This window comes from Chiloscyllium plagiosum, unplaced genomic scaffold (assembly GCF_037043375.1).
Source record: "Chiloscyllium plagiosum isolate Xiang-an unplaced genomic scaffold, Cpla_swu_hap1 HiC_scaffold_2, whole genome shotgun sequence".
Taxonomy (NCBI): domain Eukaryota; kingdom Metazoa; phylum Chordata; class Chondrichthyes; order Orectolobiformes; family Hemiscylliidae; genus Chiloscyllium; species Chiloscyllium plagiosum.
The window spans coordinates 48,484,659-48,508,254 of NW_028270140.1; the positions used below are offsets into that span (position 1 = coordinate 48,484,659).

The window sequence follows — 23,596 nt, forward strand, 5'->3', positions numbered from 1 at the left end:
ATCACAGAATTAAATGTTATCTGTTTCTCTCTCCACAGATCAGTTGAGTTTCTTTGGTGCTTCAAGTTTTTTTCCAGATATCTAGAATCTGTAGTATTTAGTTTTTTGACTTCCTTCTAGTGTCCATCTAATTTCTTGTTCCTGCAGCCACAGCAATTGGAAAGATATGATGGGCAGATCAGTGACAGATGGAGTACTGTATAACCATGAAAAGTGGGAAATGATGACTTTGGATAAAGTAACAAGATAAGAGAGTACTTGATGAATGGTAGAATCCCAGGGAGCTCAGAGGAACAGAAGGATTTTGAGGTTCCTGTCCACAGTTCCCTGAAGGGCGATGGAGTGGTTAATAGAGTGGTTAAGAAGGTATATGGACAGTTACCTTTATCAGTTGTGGCATAGATTATAAGAGCAGGGAGGTTTATGTTAGTGCTATATAGGACTTTGGTTAGGCCACAGCTAGAGTACTGTAGTGCAGTTCTGGTCACTGCATGTAAGGAGGATGTGATTGCACTGTAGGGGAGGTGCAGAGGAGATGGACTAGGATGCTACATGGGTTACAGCATTTTGGCTATGAAGAGAGGATGGAGAGGCTCAGGTTTCTTTCTTATGGCACAGAAGGTCAAAAGGGGATGTGATCTAAGATGAGGAGGAACATGGACACAGTGAATAGAAGCAGCTATTCCCCTTAGTTGGAGGGCCAATCACAATGGGGGATCATTTTAAGGCGAAGGGCAGGAAGTTTAAATGAAATTTGAGGACATATATTTTCACCCAGAGGGTGGTGGGAATCAGGAATACACTGCTTTGAGGTCAGTAGTGGCGGGAAAGATCACAAAGTTTGAAAAGAAATTGTGGATGAACACTTGAAATGTCATGACATTCAAAGCTATGGGGCAAGTCTGAAAAGTGGGATTAGTTTAGATAGATCAGTGCAGATTCTATGAGCCAAAGGCCTCTTTTGTGCTATATGTCTCTATGACAGCCCATAACATTTCTGAGAAAAAATACATTTGGGGTGCCTGAAAGTTACTTATGAAAAATGTGAATAGATTGAACATTACAAGTCTGATGATTTTCTTATCAGGGCTAACTGAAAAAATATGAAAATCAATTCAAGAAATTTTATTGGAATGATAAGACATCTAAAATTTACATTGTCTTTTAATTTCCATTAACCAGCTATTGCTGGTTGCACTTACAGAAGGATTAGCAATTACAAACAAGAACATCCAAAGTAAACATTAAAAATACTACCTTCTAGGACCACTTTGTCACTCAGTCAGTGTATGGTCCGATAGCCTGCTGCTTCTCCAACAGTACTATAGTGAACACACTACATTACAGTTTCAATACATCTGCAACCAGGGTAGTTCTCAACTCAAGGCAAGATAAAAGTGCACAGGATCAAGGCCACTTAAGCAACTCGATGCTGCTCAATTTTGAGGCACAGAAAACCGTCAGATAAAGTGTGGCTTAGACATAGTGTCTACTTTTCAGAAACCATTAGCAGCTGTTTCAGTACAAATTGAGATATTTGACTTGCCAGTTCTTAATTTGTAAAACAAAACAAAAACAAAAATCAAGAATTTGGGTCTTATCGACAGTAATTATTCACTGAACCCAACACCTGCAAAACAAAAATTCATTCTATGATGAAGCTTACGATGATGCTCGCTTCTGCTCTGCGAAGGGTGATTCATAAGCTTCCATAGGCGGGCAGGAACAGACCAAATGCTGATCGCCGTAGAGGTCATCAATTCGAGCAATTGTCGGCCAAAATTTGGTTTCTGGTTTCACAAATTGCTGAAAAACAGTATGTTTTACGTAAGTATACGTAAAGGTATTCCTGAAGAAGGACTTATGCCCGAAACGTCGATTCTCCTGTTCCTTGGATGCTGCCTGACCTGCTGCGCTTTTCCAGCAACACATTTTCAGCTACGTAAAGGTACAAGTATACTCCATTTTGAACAAGCAGCGAGGAGAGAGGGCGGACAGAAACGAGGGCTGCCAGGTAGGTCAACTTTTCCTACTTAAAAAAGGGACTTATCTTGAAAGTCGGGCTTCCATTTTAAACAGAGCGGCGAGGAGGGAGGGCAGAGAGAAGCGAGGGCTCCCGGGAAGTTTTTAAGTGGGTGAGATCTAAACCCAAGACCCTACACCATAGGGCCTCCCTCCCACCCACCTCCTCTAACCTTACTAAAAGTCTGTAAATTTGGTAAGTTTGCAGGTTTTCTCACTTCTTTTTCTTTTCTTCTCTTCCTTGTTTAGTCCTGTGTGGGCTTTCAGATTAGCGGGGTATGGCTGATAGGGCAGTTGCATGTTCCTCCTGCAGAATGTGGCAGGTGAGAAACACGATAAGGTCTCTGCCGACCACATCTGCGGCAAGTGCACCCAACTCCAGCTCCTCAAAAACAGAGTCAGGGAACTGCAGCTGGATGAACTGCGGATCATCTGGGAGGCTGAGAATGAAATTGAGAGGATGTACAGGAAGGTGGTCACTCCTCAGACATAGGATAAGGACAGCTGGGTTACAGTCAGAGGGAGGAAAGGGAACAGACACAGCAGGGATCCCCTGTGGCCGTTCCCCTCCGTATTAAGTATACCGTTTTGGATACTGCTGGTGGGAACGGCCCACCAGGGGAAAGCCATAGTTATCAGGTCTCTGGCACTGTGGCTCAGAAGGGAAGGGGGGAGAATAGAAAAGCGCTAGTGGTAGGGGCCTCAATAGTTGGACAGCTTGACAGGAAACTTTGTGGTCAGGAACGGGACTCCCGGAAGGTATGCTGCCACCCCGGTGCCAGGTTTTGGGATGCTGCTGATTGGGTTTACAGGATTTTGAAGGGAGGGTGAGCCGTCAGGAATAGTGGTATATATTGGCACCAATGATATAGCCAGGAAAGGAATTGAGGATGTGAAAAGTGACTACAGAGAGTTAGGTTGGAAGCTGAAGAGCAGGACGAGTACAGTAGTGATCTCAGGTTTGCTACGAGTGCCACAAGACAGTTCCTCACCTCACTGTCAGTGAGTGCAGCTTAACACGTGGCTGCGAGGCTGGTTCAGGAGGGAGGGCTTCAGATACTTAGACCATTGGGATGCCTTCTGGGGAAGGTGGGACCTGTACATGAAGGGTGGGTTGCACCTGAACGGGGAGGGGGGGCGGGGAGAACAAATGTCCTGAGTGGGAGATTTGATCGTGTGGTTCAGGAGGATTTAAACTAGTTTGGCATGGGGGTGGGAATCACAGCTCCATACCTGAGAGGGGAGTAGCTGTAGATGGGGCAGTGACAGGATGTAGCGAATCTATCGGGAAGGTTTTTCACGTGATAAAACAAAGGGATTGGTTAAAAAGTGTGTCTGCTTTAATGCAAGGAGTGTCAGAAACAAGAGTGATGAACTTAGAGCATGGATCAGTACTTGGGAATAGGATGTTGTGGCCATAACGGAGATGGGGGTTTCACAGGGGCAGGAATAGTTGCTTGATGTTTCAGGATTTAGATTAGTTAAAAGAACAGGGAGGTTGGAAAAAGAGGAGGGGGCGTAGCATTGCTAATCGGAGAGTGTATCACAGCTACAGAAACAAAGGTTGTTAAGGAAGATTTGTCTACTCTACTGTGTCAGCATGGGTCGAAGTTAGGAACAGTAAGGGAGCAGCCACCACACTGGGGGTTTTCTACAGACCCTTTAATAGCAGTAGGGGCATGGAAAAACTCATAGGCCAGTAGATTTTGGAAAAATTCAGATGTAGCAGGGTTGTTGTTATGGGTGACTTCAACTTTCCCAATATTGACTGGAACCTCCTTTGTGCAGATGGTGTGGATGGAACCATTTTTGTCAGATGCATTCAGGAGGGTTCGCTTACTCAGTACGTAGACAGGCTGACGAGGGGAGGGGCCAATTTGGATTTGATGCTCGGCAATGAGCCAGGACAGGTGTCAAAACTTGCGGTGGGAGAACACTTTGGTGACAGTGATCACAACTGCCTCACACTCTCCAAGGCTATGCTAAATGTAAGAAGCAGTTACCAAGGGATTATATTTAATTGGGGAAAAGGAAATTATGACGCTAACAGACAGGAGTTGGGAAGTACAGATTGGGAGCAATTGTTTCACAGAAAGGGCAAACAGACATGTGGAGACTATTTAAGGAGCAGTTGTTGTGAGTGATGCACAAATTTGTTCCTTTGAGACAGGTAAGAAGGGGGAAGATTAAGGAACCTTGGATGACGAGAACAGAGGAACTGCTCGTCAAAAGGAAGAAAGCATCTTACGTAAAGTGGTGGAAGCAAGGATCTAGCACAGCTTTAGAAGATTACAGGCTTATTAGAAAGGAGCTCAGAAGTGGACTGAGGATGGGGCATGAAAAAGGCTTGGCAGGAAGGATGAGGGAAAGCACAAAGGCATTTTACTCACGCATGGAGAATAAGGGAATGATTAGGGAGAAGGTAGGGCTGGTCAGGGATTGTGTGGGAACTTGGGTGTGGAGTCTGAGCAGATAGGGGTTTTTTTTGCTTTGGTTTTCACTAAGGAAAGGAACTTTGTCGTGAATGAGAACTTTGAGAAGCTAGGAAACAGGCTTGAACAAATCAAGATTGAAGAAGTTGATGTGCTGGAAATTTTGACAAACATTAAGATTGATAAGGCCCCAGGGCCAGACCAGATTTATGCTAGGTTGCTCCAGGAAGCGAGAAAGGAGGTTGCTAAGCCGCTAATGAAGATCTTTGCATCCTCATCTCCACGGCAGTCGTACTGGAGGATCGGAGGGAGGCGAATGTTGTTCCTCTTTTCAAGAAGGAGAATAGGAAAATCCCTGGCAATTACAGTCCAGTCTGTCTTACACCTGCGGTCAGCAAAGTTTTGGAAAGAACTCTGAGGGATACGATTTATGACTATTTGCAAAAGCAAAGCGTGATTAAAGGCAGTCAGCGTGGCTTTGTTGGGAGCAGGTCATGCCTCACAAATCTTATTGAGTTCTTTGAGGAGGTGACAAGACAGGTCGACAAAGGTTGAGCAGAGGATGTAGTGTATATGGACTTCAGCAAGGTATTTGATAAGGTTCCCCATGGTAGGCTCATTCATAAAGTCAGGAGGTATGCGATACAGGGAGATTTGGCTGTCTGGATTCAGAATTGGTTGGCTGACAGAAGGCAGAGAGTATTTGGCAAGTATTCTGCCTGGAGGTTAGTGTTGAGTGGTGTCCCACTGGGCTCTGTTCTTGGGCCTCTGCTCTTCGTAGTTTTATAAGTGACTTGGATGGAGGAGGTTGAGGGGTGGGTTAGTAAATTTGCTGATGACACAAAGGTCGGAGGTGCCATTGATAGTATCGAAGGCTATTGCAGGCTGCAGCATGACATAGACAGGATGTAGAGCTGGGCTGAGAAATTGCAGATGGATTTCAACCTGGATAAATGTGAAGTGATGCATTTTGGAAGGTCAAACTTGAATGCTGAATACAGGATTAAAGACAGGATTCTTGGCAGTGTGGAGGAACAGAGGGATCTTGGTATTCAACTGCATAGTTCCCTCAAAGTTGCCACCCAAGTGGATAAGGTTGTTAAGAAAGTCTATGGTGTTTTGACTTTCATTAACATGTTTTGCTGCGAGGTTTTGCTACAGTTCTACAAGACCCTGGTGAGACCACACTTGGAACATCGTGCCCAGTTCTGGTCACCCTATTATAGGAAAGATACGGAAGCTTTGGAGAGGGTACAAAGAAGGTTTACCAGTATGCTGCCTGGACTGGAGGGCTGGAGGTTGACTAAGCTCGGACATTTAAGCGACGCAGGACATGCACATGGACAGCAGTGAATTGAGGGGCACGTACGTTAGGTTATTTTATTTTAGATTAGGAATAATCCTCGGCACAACATCATGGGCTGAAGGGCCTGATCTGGGCTGTACTTTTCTATGTTCTATACAAATCAGTGCAAGACTTATACACTTAATGGGGAATGTTGCTAAACAAAGAGACCTTGGAGTTCAGGTTCATAGTTCCTTGAAAGTGAAGTTGCACTCAGATAAGATAGTGAGGAAGGAGTTTGGTATGCTTTCCTTTATTGGTCAGTGCATTGAATATGCAAGTTGGGAGGTCATGTTATGGCTGTACAGGACCTTGGTTAGGCCACTTTTGGAATATTGTGTGAAATTCTGGTCTCCCTTCTATAGGAAGGATGTTGTGAAACTTGAAAGTTCAGAAGAGATTTATAAATATGTTGCCAGGGTTGGAGGATTTGAGCTATAGGGAGAGGCTGGACAGGCTGGGGCTGTTTTCCTTGGAGCATGGGAGGCCGCAGAGTGACCTTATCAAGGTTTATAGAATCACGAAGGGGCATAGATAGGGTAAATAGATGTGGTCTTTTCCCTGGGGTGAGGTAGTCCAGAACTAGACCGCATTTGCTTAGGGTGAGAGAGAAAATAGTTAGAAGAGACAAAAGGGGCAACTTTATGACTTAGAGGGTGGTGCGTGTATGGAATGAGCTGTTAGGGGAAGTGGTGGAAGCTGATACAATTACAACATTTAAAAGGCATCTGGATGGATACATGCATAGGAAGGGCCAAATGCTGGAAATGGGTCAGATTAGCATGGATGAGTTCGACTGGCATGGATGAGTTCGACTGATGGGTCTGTTTCCATGCTGTACAACTCTATGACTCTATATGCGTTACTCAATACAACTTAGCTGACAAATAGTTTACAGTTCCTGAAATACAATGAAAACTAAAGGTTGCAGGGCTGGTGAAAGCTGAAACCATTTTTATGAAGTAGGCAGTGATTAAAACCCTCAAAATGAGAAGTAGCATTATTGTGTCATGTTTTGCCTACAAGTGAAAGATATAGATGATTTTCTCCCCCTAATTACCAAGCCATTTAATGTGCCCTTCCCCCAAAAAAGAAAACTGGCCATAAAGCCAGAGACATAAGCACCTAATGAATTATTGGAAAAGGGTTGTGAATGCAGGTTAAAACCAAACTGTAGCAAATTATTAAGATCAAGACCTTTACAACATTCCAAAATGGACACTCACAGCATCAGCTGAACTGGCTTGGAACCACAATATAAAGAAACAGTGTCAGTATCTGCTGAGGTCAGTTACACAGCCAAGAATGTTTGGACACAGAGATATACACAACTGCAATAATCTACTTGGCAGGATCAGTTAAAATTCCAGAACGTGCAACGTTCTTGGAGTGGTATGCAATTTCTAAACATTGTGTTAACAGGGCACAGACAATCCACACATGCACATTTTAAACAAGAATAAAAATTTGAAAATGCAGCAGGTTAAAAATTGGGGAAACATGGTGATGACAAGTTTGGGCTCAGGAAGCAGAGCCTTTAACCACGTTGTTTAGTGCTCTTCAAATAAAAACAAAACAAGAGTTCGAGAAGGGAAGTGGGCACTCTTTTTGCAAGGGCAGATAAGACAGGTTACAACAATCAAGTAGATGCTTGTGCAGTCAAAGAAAGCCAAAAATGGAAAACCAAAAATGGCAAGGGCCACATAATGTGGCATGCTAACATGCTTGTGGAAATAGAGCTACTGAAACAATGGTATGTACCATACACATATTGAGCCCCAGACAATATAATTGCTTTTGTCTTTACATTTAGAGACGAACTTACCAATGGGAATGCAGCTTGCTCTCGAGAGTAAGGACGGTCCCAAATTGGAGCAGCAATGCAAGCCAGTGTGTGTGGAGACATCTTTAAAAGAAAATAACATGTGCGTTTTTACTCCTAAATAAGATTTTTAAAAAAATCAGTAAGTGGAAAAGAAGAAAGACAGACTGCAGTGGAGTCAGTGAAAATTCATACACCACTGTTTACCGTGACATTCTCTGCCCATTCCACAGATGGTCAGCCTTCCAAATGGGAAACAAAATTGCCCAAGATGTAAATGGGAACTAAGCTCAATGGCTACATTTGTGGATGACATTAAGGTAATGAAGGCAGTCACCTCCAAAACCTGAACAGGATAAGCTGTAGAAAGATTTGGTCTCAACAAACAAAATCAGAGCCGATGTCGGCCACTTGTACCCGCTGGTGTGCTCTGCCATTTGACAAAGATCATGGATGATCTGATTGCAGCCTCAATGCTACCTTTCCTGTCCTCCTATAACCTTGTCAATCAAGGATCTAACTCAGTCTCAATAATATATTCAATGACCATCACTTTCTGGAGAAGAGAATTCCTCAGACTAAAAATTCTCTAAGAGGAAATAAATCCTTTCCATCAGTATCTTAACGGGAGGTCCCTTATTTTTAAACTTTGCCCCGAGTCTGCCCCACAAGGACAAACATCCTTTAAACAGCTATCCTCTCAAATCCCTTCAAAGCCTTATATGTTTCAATAATATCACTTCTTAACTGAAGAGGTATTTATAGTATCAAAGGCACAGGAGCAGAATTAGGCCATTCAGCCCATTGAATCAGCATTACTATTTGATCATGACTGATATGTGTTTCAAGCCCATTTTTCTGCCTTCTCCTGGTACCTTGGATCCCCTTATCATTCAAGAACCTATCTATAACGGTGTTAAATACACTCATTGACTTAGTCTCCACAGCTCTGTGCAGCAATGAGTTCCAGAGACTAACCACACTCTGGTTAAAGCAATTCCTTATCTCAATTAGAAAGGGACATCCTTTCATTCTGAGGCTGTGACCTCAAGTCGTATTCTTTCCTAGTGGAAATATCTCCACATCCATTCTATCAAGGCCTCTCAGAATTCTGTTAGTTTCAAATCGCCCTCATCCTTCTAAACTCTATCGAATAAAGGCAGGAAGCCCTCAACCACTCCTCTTATGTCAAGTCCTTCTTCCCTGGAATCATTATTGTAAACCTTTTCTGGAACCCCTGGAACACCAGCACATCCTTCCTTAGATATGGGGCTCAAAAGAAAATTTTGCAATCTGTTCAAAGATGTTATTACAATCTGGCATGCGTGGGACTTGAACCTGGTCTCCTTGTTCACAGGTAGGGACACTACCACTGCAGTACAAGCATTCTTACTTCTCATTCTCCTAAACTCTGAAGGATTTAGGCTCCACTTGTCTAACACTATTTCAGAAGAAAGCCTCATTGCAGGAATCTGTTGTATGAATTGTCTCTACACTTCATTTGGTGCAATTTTATCCTTTTAAAAAATGTCTGTTTTGTAGCCAAGAGTATGTCCAGACATTACACCTTCCTCACTGAAAAAGAGGGCCATGGAGACAGCCAATCACAGATGATTCAATGTGTCAATTCCCTGACCAGTCAGCACTGAATTACCTGGTTTGAATTTAATCTGTTAACTAAGACTAGTGCATTGCCACATCAACCAATAATCAATTGGCACCCTTTCCTTAAGTTGTATAAATTGTTGCTTCCTTTCGGAATTGATTTTCTTGTAATTCAGAACTGATGAGAACAAGACAAAAGCTTCCTGTGTCTTTTTAGGGAAGTTTAAATTCTTTTTAAATATAGAAACCATTTATAATCCATGGCTCTTGCAACAAACACAAACATGCTATTTGCCTTCTAAATTACTTGCTCAATCTGCTGATGTACCAGGACACACAGTTCCCTCTGTACATTGTGAACTGTAATCTCTCTCCATGTAAATCATATGCTGCTTTTGTATTTTTTCCGCCAAAGTGCAGAAAATCACATTCATCAACATTATTCCTCACCTGCCAAACTTTTGTCCATTCACTTAATCTGCCTATACCTCTTTGTAGACTTCATCCACCAAAAGCTCTTTATTTCGTGAAGATGCCAAATTGTTCTTGGGAATCCAAGTATTTACTTGTTCTCTTCATCTGTCTTGCTTGTTACTTCCTCAAATAATTCCAATCAGTCTGCATGAGTAATTTGAAATATGCCTCATATTAGGAGTAAGTCGATTCGTGAATTTGGTCTTTAAGGTTTTAGAAGGATTTCTATGTTCTAAGAAGGTTTACCACAACCCATTTTTCCTAAACTGCTGAAATGACTCAACCTTGAGGCTTGGCTGCAGCATCGAAAGGTAAACTCTTAAAAAGGAGCCATGACATTTCCTCAAACCTTGTCTTTCTGTTCCATTTGCTCTTCCCCCTTCTGCCAACAGCATAAAAACCAGCATTTTCCAGTTCTTTTCAGTTTGGAAGAAGACCCATATTTTCACTTGAAACAATAACTCCATTTCTCTCTCCACAGATGGTGCCAGATCTGTTGAGTTTCTCCAGCATTTGTTTTCAATTTCACCTCCTGCTTTTACAGGTCTTTTCCCTGTACAGCATCCACCCAGCCACCCACAACAATTTGCCATGGGATCCTGGTGGGAAAAAAATGTTTGGAAATCCTACTGATAAAGATTGATTGCTATAATCTATTAACAACATTGTCATCATTATACGTGTAAGTAGCAGGATGGCAGAAGGTAAACCTGATAGAATATAATCTTCAGTCTGGCATTTCCTATTGTTTTACAGTTAAAAGCTGTCATAGCACTGTGTATTGTAAGCAATGCCAGGTTATGCCTTTATAGTGTCATTTGAAAATGACTGCTAAATAATTGTGCAACTCACTTTGAAGTCATTCATAATGGAAACGTCTACAACCTAAAACTTTTCCACCCAACCACTCGGATTTAGTTCAGGACAATCATTCTATCAAAACTCGAACTCAAGACAAATATTCCAAACTACGTTCCAATTGCAGACGTTCACAGCAATGTCTGACCTCTGCCCCTGCTTACCCCAAACCGACAAACTAAATCATTTCATTAGTCTCAGCACCTTAACATTTCCAGTCTGCAAAGATTGGGAAGTGACTCTGAATTAAGATACAAACACTGCTTGTCTGATCTATATCTGGTAGTGAGACCAGCCTCAAAACTTTTGACATTTGAAGGGTTGAACCATGAGCTCATAGGCAAAGATGAAAGGAGTACAGTAAAAGATTTATGGTCTTATGTGATGATGGTTGCGCATCCCCCCATTAGAACACTGTCTACAATTCATAAAGCAACAGTATGAAGTATCTGGATCTGAATAAGGAAAAGTTCTTAACTAGTGATCTGGTGAGGATAATGAGGCTTCTAATTTAACAAATAATGCGCTTTGATAGCATTGTACACTCATTGTTGGGACACTACAGTACAGTATACTTCTCACTTATGAAACCACAGAGAAAATTCTCAACTGAATTCCAAAGCTCCCACCAACACACAAGAACTTAGGGAGCACTTGTCCTAATGAAGTAACCACATACAGCCGTTATAATTCCATCAATAGATTTAATTACTTACTGCATGCTGAAACTATCTGAAATATAAATCTCATGTAGTATTAGCTAATTACAGCAAGAACACTATTGCATTGTACGAGGATTTGTTTTCACAGTATTCCTAGTTTCCCATTCAACACATGGCATGTTGGCACAACAAGTGTTTTATCAGGCATTGCTGACCACCAGTTACATGGAGACTTTTTTTAAAAGAAGGCCCTCAAGTTACATTGCCTGACAGGCAAAATTGTTTGACTAATTTATTTACTGGAACTATAGTCACAATCTGGTGATAGCAAATTATCAGTCTATTTGGGAAAGGGATACAGCATGAAGCAGAGTATAAAACAGACTGGGTCAGCGTTGAGCACCTCCACCCAAGATTAATTTCCTTGGTTCTGAAGAAGGGTCAGTGGACCTGAAATGTCAACTCTGATTTCTCTCCATTGATGCTGCCAGACCTGTTGAGATTTTCCAGCCATCCCCTTTTTAAAAATAATTTTACTCACCAATGAACTGAACAGAATCAACTGTCAGCTTCTAATGGAAATCATTGAACCAAAACATTAACTCTGCTTTTTCTTCAATTTCAATTTGAAGCAATAGCTGGCTTTGGTTAATTATATTTGGTAATGCTCAAGAATTTGAATGCTGGCAATTTACATTTACCCTTAAGAATTGATACAGATTTGACTGTGAAGTCAATAGTTTCTCAGATTTAGCTATGTCCATAACTTACTATTAAGACCTTTCATTCATTGTGCCATTAACAATGTTTCTGGTTGTTAGTGCCACTTCCAAATGTATTTCCACAGGCTCTCCTTTATTAAAACATGTTATTTGTTCCTGGGATACGGACGTCACTGGCTAGGCCAGCATTTGTTGCTCATCCCAAATGCCCTTGAAAAAGAGAGAGTGAGCTGTCTTCGTGAATTGTTGCAGTCTATGTGCTACATTCACAGAGATGATAGGTCAGAGTGTGAATGTTGCAGGCAGTGGATGGGGTGACAATCAAGCAGATTGCTTAGTCCTGGAAGGTGCCTTGAGTATTAATAGAGCTACACTCGTATAGGCAATTGGAGTAATCCATCACTCTTCTGACTTGTAACGTGTGGATGGTGAATAGGTTTTGAGGAATCAGGAAGTGAGTTAGTTAGTTAGTGCAATATTCCTAGTCTCTGACTTATCCTTGAATCCACAGTATTCATATGATTAGTCCAGTTCAATTTTTGGTCTATAGTTATTGATCATGGCCAGGTTCGTGGTAGTGGTTTTGAAGGAGGGGGTGATGCTGATGACTTCAAGGGATGATGGTTATTGCATGGGACTTGTGTGGTGCGAATGTTACTTGCCACTTATCAGCCCGAACCTAGATTTTATCGGTTCTGAGGGAGGGTCACTGGACCAGAAACGTTAACTCTGATTTTGTTTCAGAGATGTTGCATGACCGGCTGAGCTTTTCCAGCTGCTTCTGTTTTTTGTTTCTGATTTGCAGCATTCGCAGTTCTTTTGGTTTTTATTTAGATACTGTCTAGGCCATTGTGTATATGGACATGGACTGCTTTCGTCCATGAGTTGTCGTGAATGGTGCTGAACATTGTGCAATCATCAGCAAAGAGCCCCACTTTTGACCTTCTGATGGTGGAAAGGTTGATGAAGCAGCTGAAAGTGGAATGAGTATTACACTTGAAGAGAGGGCTCTTGGAGTCTGCAAAATCAGGAACCTTGGTGGGCTGGGTCAGTGAACTAGGTGGGAAAATTTGATTCTCCATGGCAGGTCAAATTGAGGAGATAAAGTCCTCATTCTCCAGACTGCCCCCATGTAGGTCGACCCAATCATGTCAATCATCCGCCATGCCCACAGTGACTTCAATCTTTCCCCAGTTCAGAGAAAACCAATTGAAGCACTAGCCAGCATTGCTTTTTTTTCATATATTTTACCTTCCTTAAGAGCTGAAAGCATAGTTTAATTCTCCTGAGAACTAAGATATGTGAAATTGCACTTCTTTGCATGAGAATAAAGCTTAACAGATATTTTTGATTCAAAAATAGTTTCATTCTGAGGCTAAAAACCTGAGGGGATCGAGGAACCTTAGTTGATAAGAGTTTTGGAGCCATCACCCAGGGAGTGGTTAATATCCAGAACAATCCAATGCTGTTACATTCAGCCAGCTCAGTAAATCTAGATGCCAAAACATTGCAGTTGCTGGAAATCAGAAACAAAAACAAAAACAAGCTGAAAAGACTCAGAAGGTTAGATGGCATCTGCAAAGAGAACAGACAAGTTAATTTTTCAGCTAATATCTCCTGCAGCCACCAATTCTGACAAAGGATCGATATTTCAAATATTAATTTCCCTGTTCTCTCCAAGGAGACTGAGATCATAGAATGCCTACATTATGGAAGCTGGCCTTTGGCCCATTGAGTCCACACTGAACCTCCAAAACGCATCAAACCCACACCCATCTCCCTTTAACCCTCGCTAATCCATCTAGCCTGCACATCATGGAAAATTTAGCATGGCCAATCCACCTAACCTGCACACCTTTGGACTGTGGGAGGAAACCAAAGCACCCAGAAGAAACCCACACAGACATGGGGAGAACACACAAACTCCACACAGACAGTCATCTAAGGACTGAATCTAACTTCGGTCCATGGCACTGTGAGGCAGCAGTACTAACCACTGAGCTACTGTGCTGCTCCAGATGTTGTGTGCTTTTAGCATTCTCTGTCTTCTAGAGAACTGAAGGGCATTCTGAACTTTAAACCCATTAAATTGCAAACTTTAATAAATATCAAACAGACAGCTTTGGAAAGGTGATTTTAAAATTGCAGTTATAAGTGAAAGATCGCCACCAGCAGGGTATTATTAGTACTACAGCTCTCAAAATACTTGCTAATGTCTTCAGGCTCCCATACATCTCTGCGCCATCACTAGACAGGCACTTTGATTGAAACATATCAAGGGTTAAAAGTTTCTGTTTTATAATTTCAACAAGAAAGTAGAAACAGTTGCCGAATGACTACCTATCAAATAAATTCATCAACTTTACCACTTTGGTTGGATAAAACATTGTTTTACGTCTTATTTTGTCCATTGCAGGTATTAGTGCTGGCCCGAGTCACAAAAATAGTGCTGCAGGTATTAGTGCTCGCGAGAGAAACAAGAATGGAGCCAGGGATGAGGTATTTGAGCTTTGAGATTAGGCAGGAGAAGCTGCTGCTGTCCTAGTTGGAGAAGGTTAATTCTCCAATTCAATAAATAATGAAAAATCTGGGCAGAGTAGGGAGGGAGAAAGTGTTCCTGCTGATGGAAGGCCTGGAGAATGACCGGGTACATTTTCAAGTGATTGGCAAAAGAAGAGAGGAGGAGAATTTTTTTTTAATGCCATGAATGGTTGGAATCTGTAATGCTCTGTCTGGGAGCATAGTGCAGGTTGGCTCAATCAAGGCCTTCAAAAGGGAAATGGACAAATATCTAAAGAGAAGAAAAAAACCTGCAGGGCTCCTGTGCAGTGGAATTTAACAAGGAAGACCACTGGGGTAAGTTATAACTGCACCAAGCTGACTGCAGCAAACCACTTTGAAACAGATGTGAACCAGGTGACACGAGATTCCAGTGTGCTGCTAACTTCACCTTGAAGACAATAAAATCAAGTTTTACATTAATGAGCATTTGTGGTATGCAAACATATTATAAGCACGAACTAATCACAGGCTGACATGAAACTCAACACACTACAAACAGTCCGTTGATTTCATCTCTGCATCTCAGCCCCCTGTCACCATTTTCAAGGTTCAGATCCCCGACTAATCCATTGCACATCGCACTCCTTTCTCTTGTAAACTCCATAATAAGCCCCTCCACTGAGTCTGCAGCAGACAACACAGGACTATACTGTGAGACTCATCTGCTGTGTCTCTGATTTGCTATTCTATTGGTTGCGTTTGATCAACTTCAGTCCTTCACCCTTTCCTGTGGCGGCAGAAGGTCCGAGGGGTACAGCTGCCTGCTGAGTCTGTGCCTGGCCTGAGCTTATGCTGTGTTAGCTTCAGCTCTAGCTTGGCACAAAGACAGAAGTGGAACCCCTGCCTCTTGCCAATCAGGTGACCTCCATATTTGGCATCAGCTTTTTACTGATTCACCATGTCTCTGACATCTCCACTCCATTGGGAATTCCTCCATCAAAGCATTCTCTGGTCCTCCACCAGTCAAACAGCTTCTGACTCCACCTGTCTCTGAACTTCGAGAGTGGTTTGTTGTTGCTCTACACTGGCTCCATTTACCACGGTAGGCTTTATGACGTTGACTCTGGTTTATTTCGTACTGCTTTTCCTTTATTCACCATTCACAATTAAAATATAAGCATCTTCATTAATACAGAACAACCTCGGTTATCCAAACATCAATTATCCAAGTTTCGGATTATCCGAACAATATCTGAAGGTCCTGTAAAAATGTTACACCAAAGAGGTGTGACTGACACTGGTGCGATTATTGCGTCTTTTGTTTACAGTTCTCTAGTTTGATCTCAGTCGGTCACTTTAAACAGTGTTAAAATAATTTTAACACAAAAATGGCTGACATACTGAAGGATTTAATAGCATGGCAAAATCAGTGGTGTCTTCGTTCACGCTAAGACTTTGCTCAGAGTACGTATTTGTAAGAAGTGATCAAGTTTGTTGTTGTTACCATGTCTGAGTGTTTGTTTACGATCAGATGAGTTGTCTGAACAGTTATCCAAACAAAATACTCCCTGCTCATCTCAGTCAGATAATCGATATTGTTCTGTACTACACAAGTCTACACAAATTAATTTTGCCACCTGCCCTTATAGGAATACATTTTAAATTGTATCCCTGACCCAAGTCCATCATTTTCCATTTCTATTTCATTGTCTTCTTCCCTCTATTTACTGCTGTTCTCACGAGGCCACCGAGCCCCCTTCATCTGGTGTTATATTTCCTTTCATATCTTCCCTCTTGGGTTTGCTGCTGTGTCCATATCTCAACCCTAGCTCTTCACTGTTTTTCAAGCCTCCTACTCTCCTGCCACTTTTACTGGCTTGACTCCCACTTAGCGAAGCCAATCCCTCCTCTTGTATCTCTCCTGATACCCTTCAAAGTGTCCATCGAGGCTGTCATCACAGTCAACCCTCCTGCCAGTGCATCTGTTGACTCACTCACCTCGTTCTGTCCATCTCCCCTTTTGCAGTGCTGATCCTGTGGATACTGCCAGTGCTCTAGCTCCCACCCTCCCCTTCTGCAATTGCCTTCAGACTGTTCTTTCATTAATGAACCACGTGTTTGTAATCCACATGCTTGTGTTGGATCATTTTAGCCGAAACATCAATTCTTCTGCTCCTCGAATGCTGCCTGACCTGCTGTGCTTTACCAGCACCACACTCTCGACTCTAATCTCCAGCATCTCCATCCTCAATTTTGCCTCATTACAACAACAGCCCAGCCTTGACTGAAATCTGAGTCAGGGTAGTGACACTTTTCCCAACTAACTGAAGTCTCCCTGCACCAACTCTCTGCTGAAGCACCTTCTGTGTTCTGGTCATCATTTGAGCTAAATGCAAATATTTCTGTTACACAACTGTAAAGGTTACAGGGAGCACCAGAAATCCCCAAAGCAGAAAATTAGAATCCAAACTCTGTTAGGATCAAAAACAATTTTAACATGTTAACTAGCAGACTTTGCAAAAAAAAAATCTATTTTCTCCACCACTTTAAACCACTTCTGATATTCCCTGGTCTCCTCTGGTGCCTCCCTCACTAGAATTTCCCTGCTCTTATCAATGCATCAGTTTCTTTTATTTTTATAGCTCTGTAATTACTTATCAGGCTCCAAATGCCCTGCTTGAGTTATTTACATTCACTTAGTGCAAGTCTTGCATCCGTGCAACGTCCTTCAGCTGCATGAACAGACTAGACTACACTCAACATCTCATCTCAGGAACATTCAAGTTAATGGCTGTTAAATACTTCATTCCAACTAAACAGTAGGTGAGCACTGACCTGTTCATGGTGGTGCTTAGAAACAGCTAAGGGCTCTCACAATAAACCATAAAAGACATTGGGTAAATGTGTTGATGGTTAATTAGACAAATGGTGCATTACAGAGAGAGCTGCACCAACTCATATCAGCTCAATAGGGAAGTCAGGCGTAACTCCAAATGACCCAGACAACACCATAACTGCCCTCAAGATAGACTCAGCAGAAGTGGCAGTACAGTCAGGAGGAAGTTGCTCTTGGAGTTCTTAACATTGACTCCAAACCCTGGGAAATCTTACTAAATCAGATCAAACATGGTGAAGGAAACCTGTGATTGCTACAGTTGATCAATGACTACTCATCCATGATGAGCATCCACTTGGAAGAAGCACAGAAGGTGGCAAAGCTGCAGAATCTTCAGTGTCTATCACAAGAATGGCTCAGCAGCAACACTGTTAAATCAGGCTGGTCATGTCCTAAAGGACATAGTTGCTAGACCTAGTCTGCAGCAGGTGGTGAGGGAACAAGAGGGAAAAACATACTTGGCCACATCTGTACCAATCTGTTAGTTACAGATACACCTGTCCGCGTATGTATCAGTAATAATAAGCACTGTACAGTCCTTGTGGAGACAAAGCCCCATCTTGACATTGATAATACTGCCCAGCATGCTGTGAGATAATATCACCATGTTAAATGGGACAAACTTCGAATAGATGTGCGACGATGCTCTTCTTTAACAAGGTTATGTAGTCCTTGTTTTTTTTTTCCTCCAGAGGCATTGTAAGGACAGAGGTTCTGATATGTCTGGGTTTATCTACTTGAAGAAGCTACTGAGTTTAAAAAAAACTTGTACAATGAAAGGGGAGTGGCTCATTCTCCCAGCTCAGCTTTACACTGTTTTGGAGAAAGTGAGGACTGCAGATGCTGGAGATCAGAGCTGAAAATGTGTTGCTGGAAAAGCGCAGCAGGTCAGGCAGCATCCAAGGGGCAGGAGAATCGACGTTTCGGGCATGAGCCCTTCTTCAGGAACTCTGTTTTGGTTTGGTTTGGGTTGGGTTTTAGCAGTCTGGCTGATCAGAGCTGCTGGTCAGTTTAAGCTAGGAACCCAAAGGAAAATACAGTGAAAGGAGGTTCCATGTTACAGCTCTCTGCCATCTCTCTCTCCTGTAAGAACCTGTGTATGATTTTACCCTTTTTTTGCCGAAGCATGTTTATGGGGATTGTTGCAGGAATTTGGAACAGCATCAATAAGTTGGGATAATCTGTTGGGTTCTCAGATAGATTAAGTTTTTTTATATTCTGTTCTCTTTTGTTTGTGCTTCATCTGGTAATCTTGCAAATAAATTCTGTTTTGTTTAAAACTAAGTGGAGGGGCCAGCTGCATCACTCCTGGAATATCCACTCGACACCTGCTCGAAAAGTTAGCGTTTGGCCTACTTTTTTGAAATATTTTGAGGGGGTCTGGCCTGGTCCATAGCAAATGTAGCAACCTAAGTGTGGGCAATGTGAAACATTGTGGAACATCAACAGCAGCAGAATTGTACTCCAGCATAATCTGCAACTTCATGGCCCAGCATGTCCTCCACTCCACCACTACCACCAAGACAGGGGATCAACCCTGGTTCAATGAAGATTTCAGGAAGGAATGCCAGGAGCTGAATGAGGCATACCTGAAAAATGAGATGTCAACCCGGTGAAGCTACATAACAAGTCTTTTACATGAAATAGTCAAGGCTAAGTGATTCAACAACCAAACTGATCAGGTATAAGCTCTGCAGTCTTACCACATCAAGTCGTGACAAGACCGAAGCATTTGCAACAATCTTCAATCGGAAGTGTTAAGTGGATGACTCACTGAGCTCCTCTAAAGGTTTTCAGCCAAGTCGATTCACTCCATGTGATATCAAGAAATAGTTGGAGGTACTGGATATTGCAGAGACCGCGGGCCCCCTCAACATTCCAGCAATAGTGCCAAGACTTGTGCTTCAGTGCATACCACATCCCTAGCCAAGTTGATCCAGTATAGCTACAACACGGGCATCTACCTGACAATGTGAAAAATTGCCCACGTATGTACTATACATGTAAAAATAAAGGATGAATCAAATCCAGGCAATTACCATCTCATTAATCTACACACAACCATCAATAAAGTGATGGAAGATTTAATTAACAATGCTATCGAGCAATAACTGCACAGCAACAATCTTCTCACTGATGCACAGTTCAGGTTCCGCCAGGGTTACTCCTGACCCCGTTACAGCCTTGATCCAAATATGGACAAAAAAACTAAAATCCAGAGAGAGGTGAGGGTGACTCCCTTGACATCAAGACAAAAGTTTCACTCATTGTGGCATCAACAGGCCTTCACAAAATTCGAGTCAACGGGAATTGGGATAAATCTCTATGCTGTTTGGAGACATAACTGCTATGAGAGAAAAAAAAATTATGTTTGTTGGAGGTCAGTCCCCTCTGCTGGAGGACATTACAGCTGATGTTCCTCAGGGTAATGTCCTCGGTCCAAGCATCTTCACCTGCTTCCTCAGTGACCTTTCCTCCATCATGAGGTGAGATGTTCACAGATGATTGCACAATGTTCAGCACCGTTTCGGACATCACAGATACTCAGGCAGTCCATGCTCAAATGCAGTAGGACCTGGATAACATCCACACTTGTGATGATAAGTGGCAAGTAACATTCACACCACGCAAATACCAGGCAATAACCGCCTCCAATTAGAGACAGTCTAACCACTGTTCCTTGACATTCATTGGCATTATTATCATTGAATCCTTATTACCAACATTCTCAGGGTTACCATTAACCCTAAACTGAACTGGATTGGCTATGTAAATACTGTGGCTGAGAGAGCTGATCAGAGGTTAGGAATCTTGCAGTGAGTAACACCTACTGTCTGCCTAAAGCTTGTCCTTTTTGTCTACAAGGCACAAGTCAGGAGAGTGATGGATACTTCCTACTTGTCTGGATGAGTGCAGTTCCTACAGCATCCAGGAAAACTAACCTACTTGACTAGCACCACATCCTCCACCTTAAATATTCATTTTCTTCACCACCAATGCACAGTGGCAGCACTGTGTACCAGATACAAAATGCAGAACAGCAACTCACCAAACCCACTACAAAAGACCCTTCCAACTCACATGTCAACAACTTAGAAGGGCAGTAGATATGTGGGAAACACCATCACCTACAAGATCCCCTCAAAGCCAGACACTGTCCTGAGTTGGAATTATATCACTACTCTATAACAGGTGTTGATCAAAATCTGGAACTCTCTTCCAAGCAGCATTGTGAATATACCTATGGCAGTTCAAGACAACAAATCACCACCACCTTCTCAAGGGAACGTAGGGATGGGCAATAATGTTGGTTAAGCCAGTGATGCTCACACTCATTGATCAAATATAAACAGAGCTCCATGTTCCTTTCATCAACTCCCACTCACAAGTCTCTATGTGTTCTCTATTTCTGAATATTTCAGTTTTGCTGCTCACCCCCAATGCTCCATCTGTGGAGGGCTACAGTAGTCTAGAAGCTTTGGTCATGTGACAATCAATGTTGGCCATCTGTACAACTGTGAAACTGACAGCACTGTCTGATGACCACGTGTAACTGAATGTGAGAATCCAGAACTTACTATCAGGAATTCCTTATTCCTCCTCTAGGTCTCTGTAAAAGGACATCATCTTAAATTATTTGAATAAACATGAATCTACACTGTTATGCTATTAGCTTTACTAAAAAATCTTCCAAAGTTATACTTGTTGAACAATGTATAACTAGGTCATACACACATAATTAACAAAGGAAAATCTCTCTGGCCAAGGAACAGTACAGTATTTGCAATTTTTTTGGAACGTCAAACTCAGGAAATGCTTGCCTGACACAGTTTTATTTAATTCTGCAGACTTTTAGATTTAACTAGACAGGTTACTTAAGATAAACAATATGTTTGTTCTGACTCACCTTAAGTGGGTTTATTCGCATGTCCATTCTACCCTCCTCAATGTCTGCTATCTCTTGTCGAATGTTTATCATAGCATCACAGAACCTATCTAATTCAGCTTTATCTTCAGATTCAGTTGGTTCAATCATCAACGTACCCGAAACAGGCCAGGACATAGTTGGGGCATGGAATCCTGTAAGACGTAAAGTTACTGTAATGTCATGGTTAAAAAGAAAGCCCATAAAGCCATTTACAATTTCTACTGCATGAAGAAGCAGTACGCTGCAATATAACACTGAATTCCGTGCTTTACAATTCACAAATAAATGTGTTCAGATCTCAGCTTAGTTTTGATATCATCCTATTATAATTTTGGTCAGCCAAGGAAGGTATAAATGGGAGTAAGCCACTCAAATCCTCCAGCCTCTTTCACCATTCATAAAGATTGGGGCAGATCAGTGACTCCACTCGTTCATGCAAGGCAACAGGCTTGAAACGCTCCCTCGGACTTTACATGGAGTGTACCAAAGCAGTTAAACAGTAAAACCTGCTGAATGCACACTGCTGATTAGTGCATGCCAGCAGTAACAGTTGTGAACTGGATGTCACAAGATTCTGGTGTGCCACAGAGATTATCTGCAAATTGAGAATTCACATCACCAACTTGAGTTACTACTCAAAATTCCTGCTCATGCTGACTCTGCAAAAGTTCCCCTCATTTTTATTTCAGATTTCCAACATCAGCAGGAACTTTCTTTCCCCTTTACTGAACCCATGGTTGTGAAAACCTCGATTAATAAAGATCCATCATTTTCAGACAGGCTGCAACAATCAGAAACTGGCCTGTTCGATCCATCAAGTCTTAGTTGCCATTTTACTCCAAACAAGCGATCTTGGTTTTCTCATGCGCTTTCCCTGCACTTGAACATTTTATTGCCTTTTATTCTCCTTCCATAAAAAAACTGTTCCAGTCATCAGAAAGTCATTACAATAAGCCCCTTTATTGACTAAATAACCTAATGTTTAAAAATGGCTTGAACAGAATCTCCATGTTAGAGATAGATGCAAAATATTGATTTGATAATTCAGCGATTCCCTCAGCCTCCACATGTAAATGTTTGGTCCTCAATCAATCCTTCTATACCTTTTTCCAACCTTTTACTGGACTGTTGAGATCAGACATTCTTCTATCCTTTGTGTGTCAAGAAATACATTTTGAATTAAGTACATCTTCTGCCCATATAAATCTTTGAGAACCCCTTTTAAGTTAGCAGCCATTGCTTTTTCATGGTCTCTCTTGGATTCTCTTATTTGCTTACTCACCATCCTCTTGAACGTTCTACATTTAGACAGGCTCTTAAATATATTTCCAGCTCACACTTCTTCATTTTTTTAACCATAATTTCTACCTCTTTTAGACAGCTCTGAATTTGTTTGCCCTACCTTTTCCTTTCAAAGGAATATCTTGAAAAAAAGTCAAAACAACAGCACTTTTAAAAGGGAGTGGAACAGACAAAGGCAGCACATGGTCAGTGCAGGAGACAGAGAGAGAAAGAAACCCACACTGCTAATTTACACAACAGTGAAGATGCACAGTTCCTGCCTTTGCTGTTTGAATTCATGTATCGCTGGACATCGGAGTGTGTCTGGGAAAATTACAAACTGTGAAATTCACAACTAATCTTGTAGGAACCTGTTTGGGAGAGGTCACAGCACAGAGACTGATAAGTGAATATTTTTAAGTGTGGCCTTACAGTAAGTCTGCAGTAGTGACTAGAGTGAGTTCTTTCTTGATTATATGTTTTATTGAGATATGTCTCCTGATTAAACTTAAAAATATAAGTCATAAATATTAAGTTAGTCTGGAGCAGTATTTTGTAGAGGAATAAGACAGTGCTATTTTCTGGGTCTGTAGATTGGAAGAAGCAAAAATGGCCTTGAGGAGAGTGATATGCTCTTCTTGTCGGATGTGGGAGTTTAGGGAGAGTTTACGTGTTACTGAGGATTATATCTGCAATAAATGCCATTGGTAGCGAATTCTATCAGATCGAATGGATCAATTGGAGAGAGAGTTAGAGGCAATGAAGAATTTACAACAGTAAAGGGGTGTGATGGATGGCAGTTATAGGAAGGGAGAAAAGTTGCAGATACAGTCACAGAGATGGCTTAACTCGAGGAAAGTGAGGTAGGCAGGTAGCGTTGGAGTCTTCTGTGGCTATTCCCATTTCAAACAAGTATGCTGTTTTGGAAAATGTAGGGGGTGATGGATTCTCTGGGGAATGTAGCATGAACAACCAAGTTTCTGGTATTGAGACTAGCTCTAATGCAATGAGAGATACGTTGGGTTCCAAGTGATCGATTGTGATAGG

The 23,596-nt window shown here is 41.9% G+C and overlaps 1 protein-coding gene across 2 annotated transcripts in view; it reads right to left on the reverse strand.

Annotated features, from left to right (window-relative positions):
* Positions 1 to 1,110: 1,110 nt before the first annotated feature.
* gldc (glycine dehydrogenase (decarboxylating)) overlaps positions 1,111 to 23,596 on the reverse strand; it is a 175,215-nt gene continuing 152,729 nt past the window's right edge. For both annotated transcript variants that reach the window (XM_043715133.2, XM_043715152.2), the window contains 3 exons: positions 21,248 to 21,420; positions 7,625 to 7,705; positions 1,111 to 1,806 (listed from right to left, as the gene is read on the reverse strand). In XM_043715133.2, the coding sequence (XP_043571068.1) occupies positions 1,663 to 1,806; positions 7,625 to 7,705; positions 21,248 to 21,420 (398 nt within the window). In that variant the 3' untranslated portion in view covers positions 1,111 to 1,662. The remainder of the gene's footprint in view (positions 1,807 to 7,624; positions 7,706 to 21,247; positions 21,421 to 23,596) is intronic.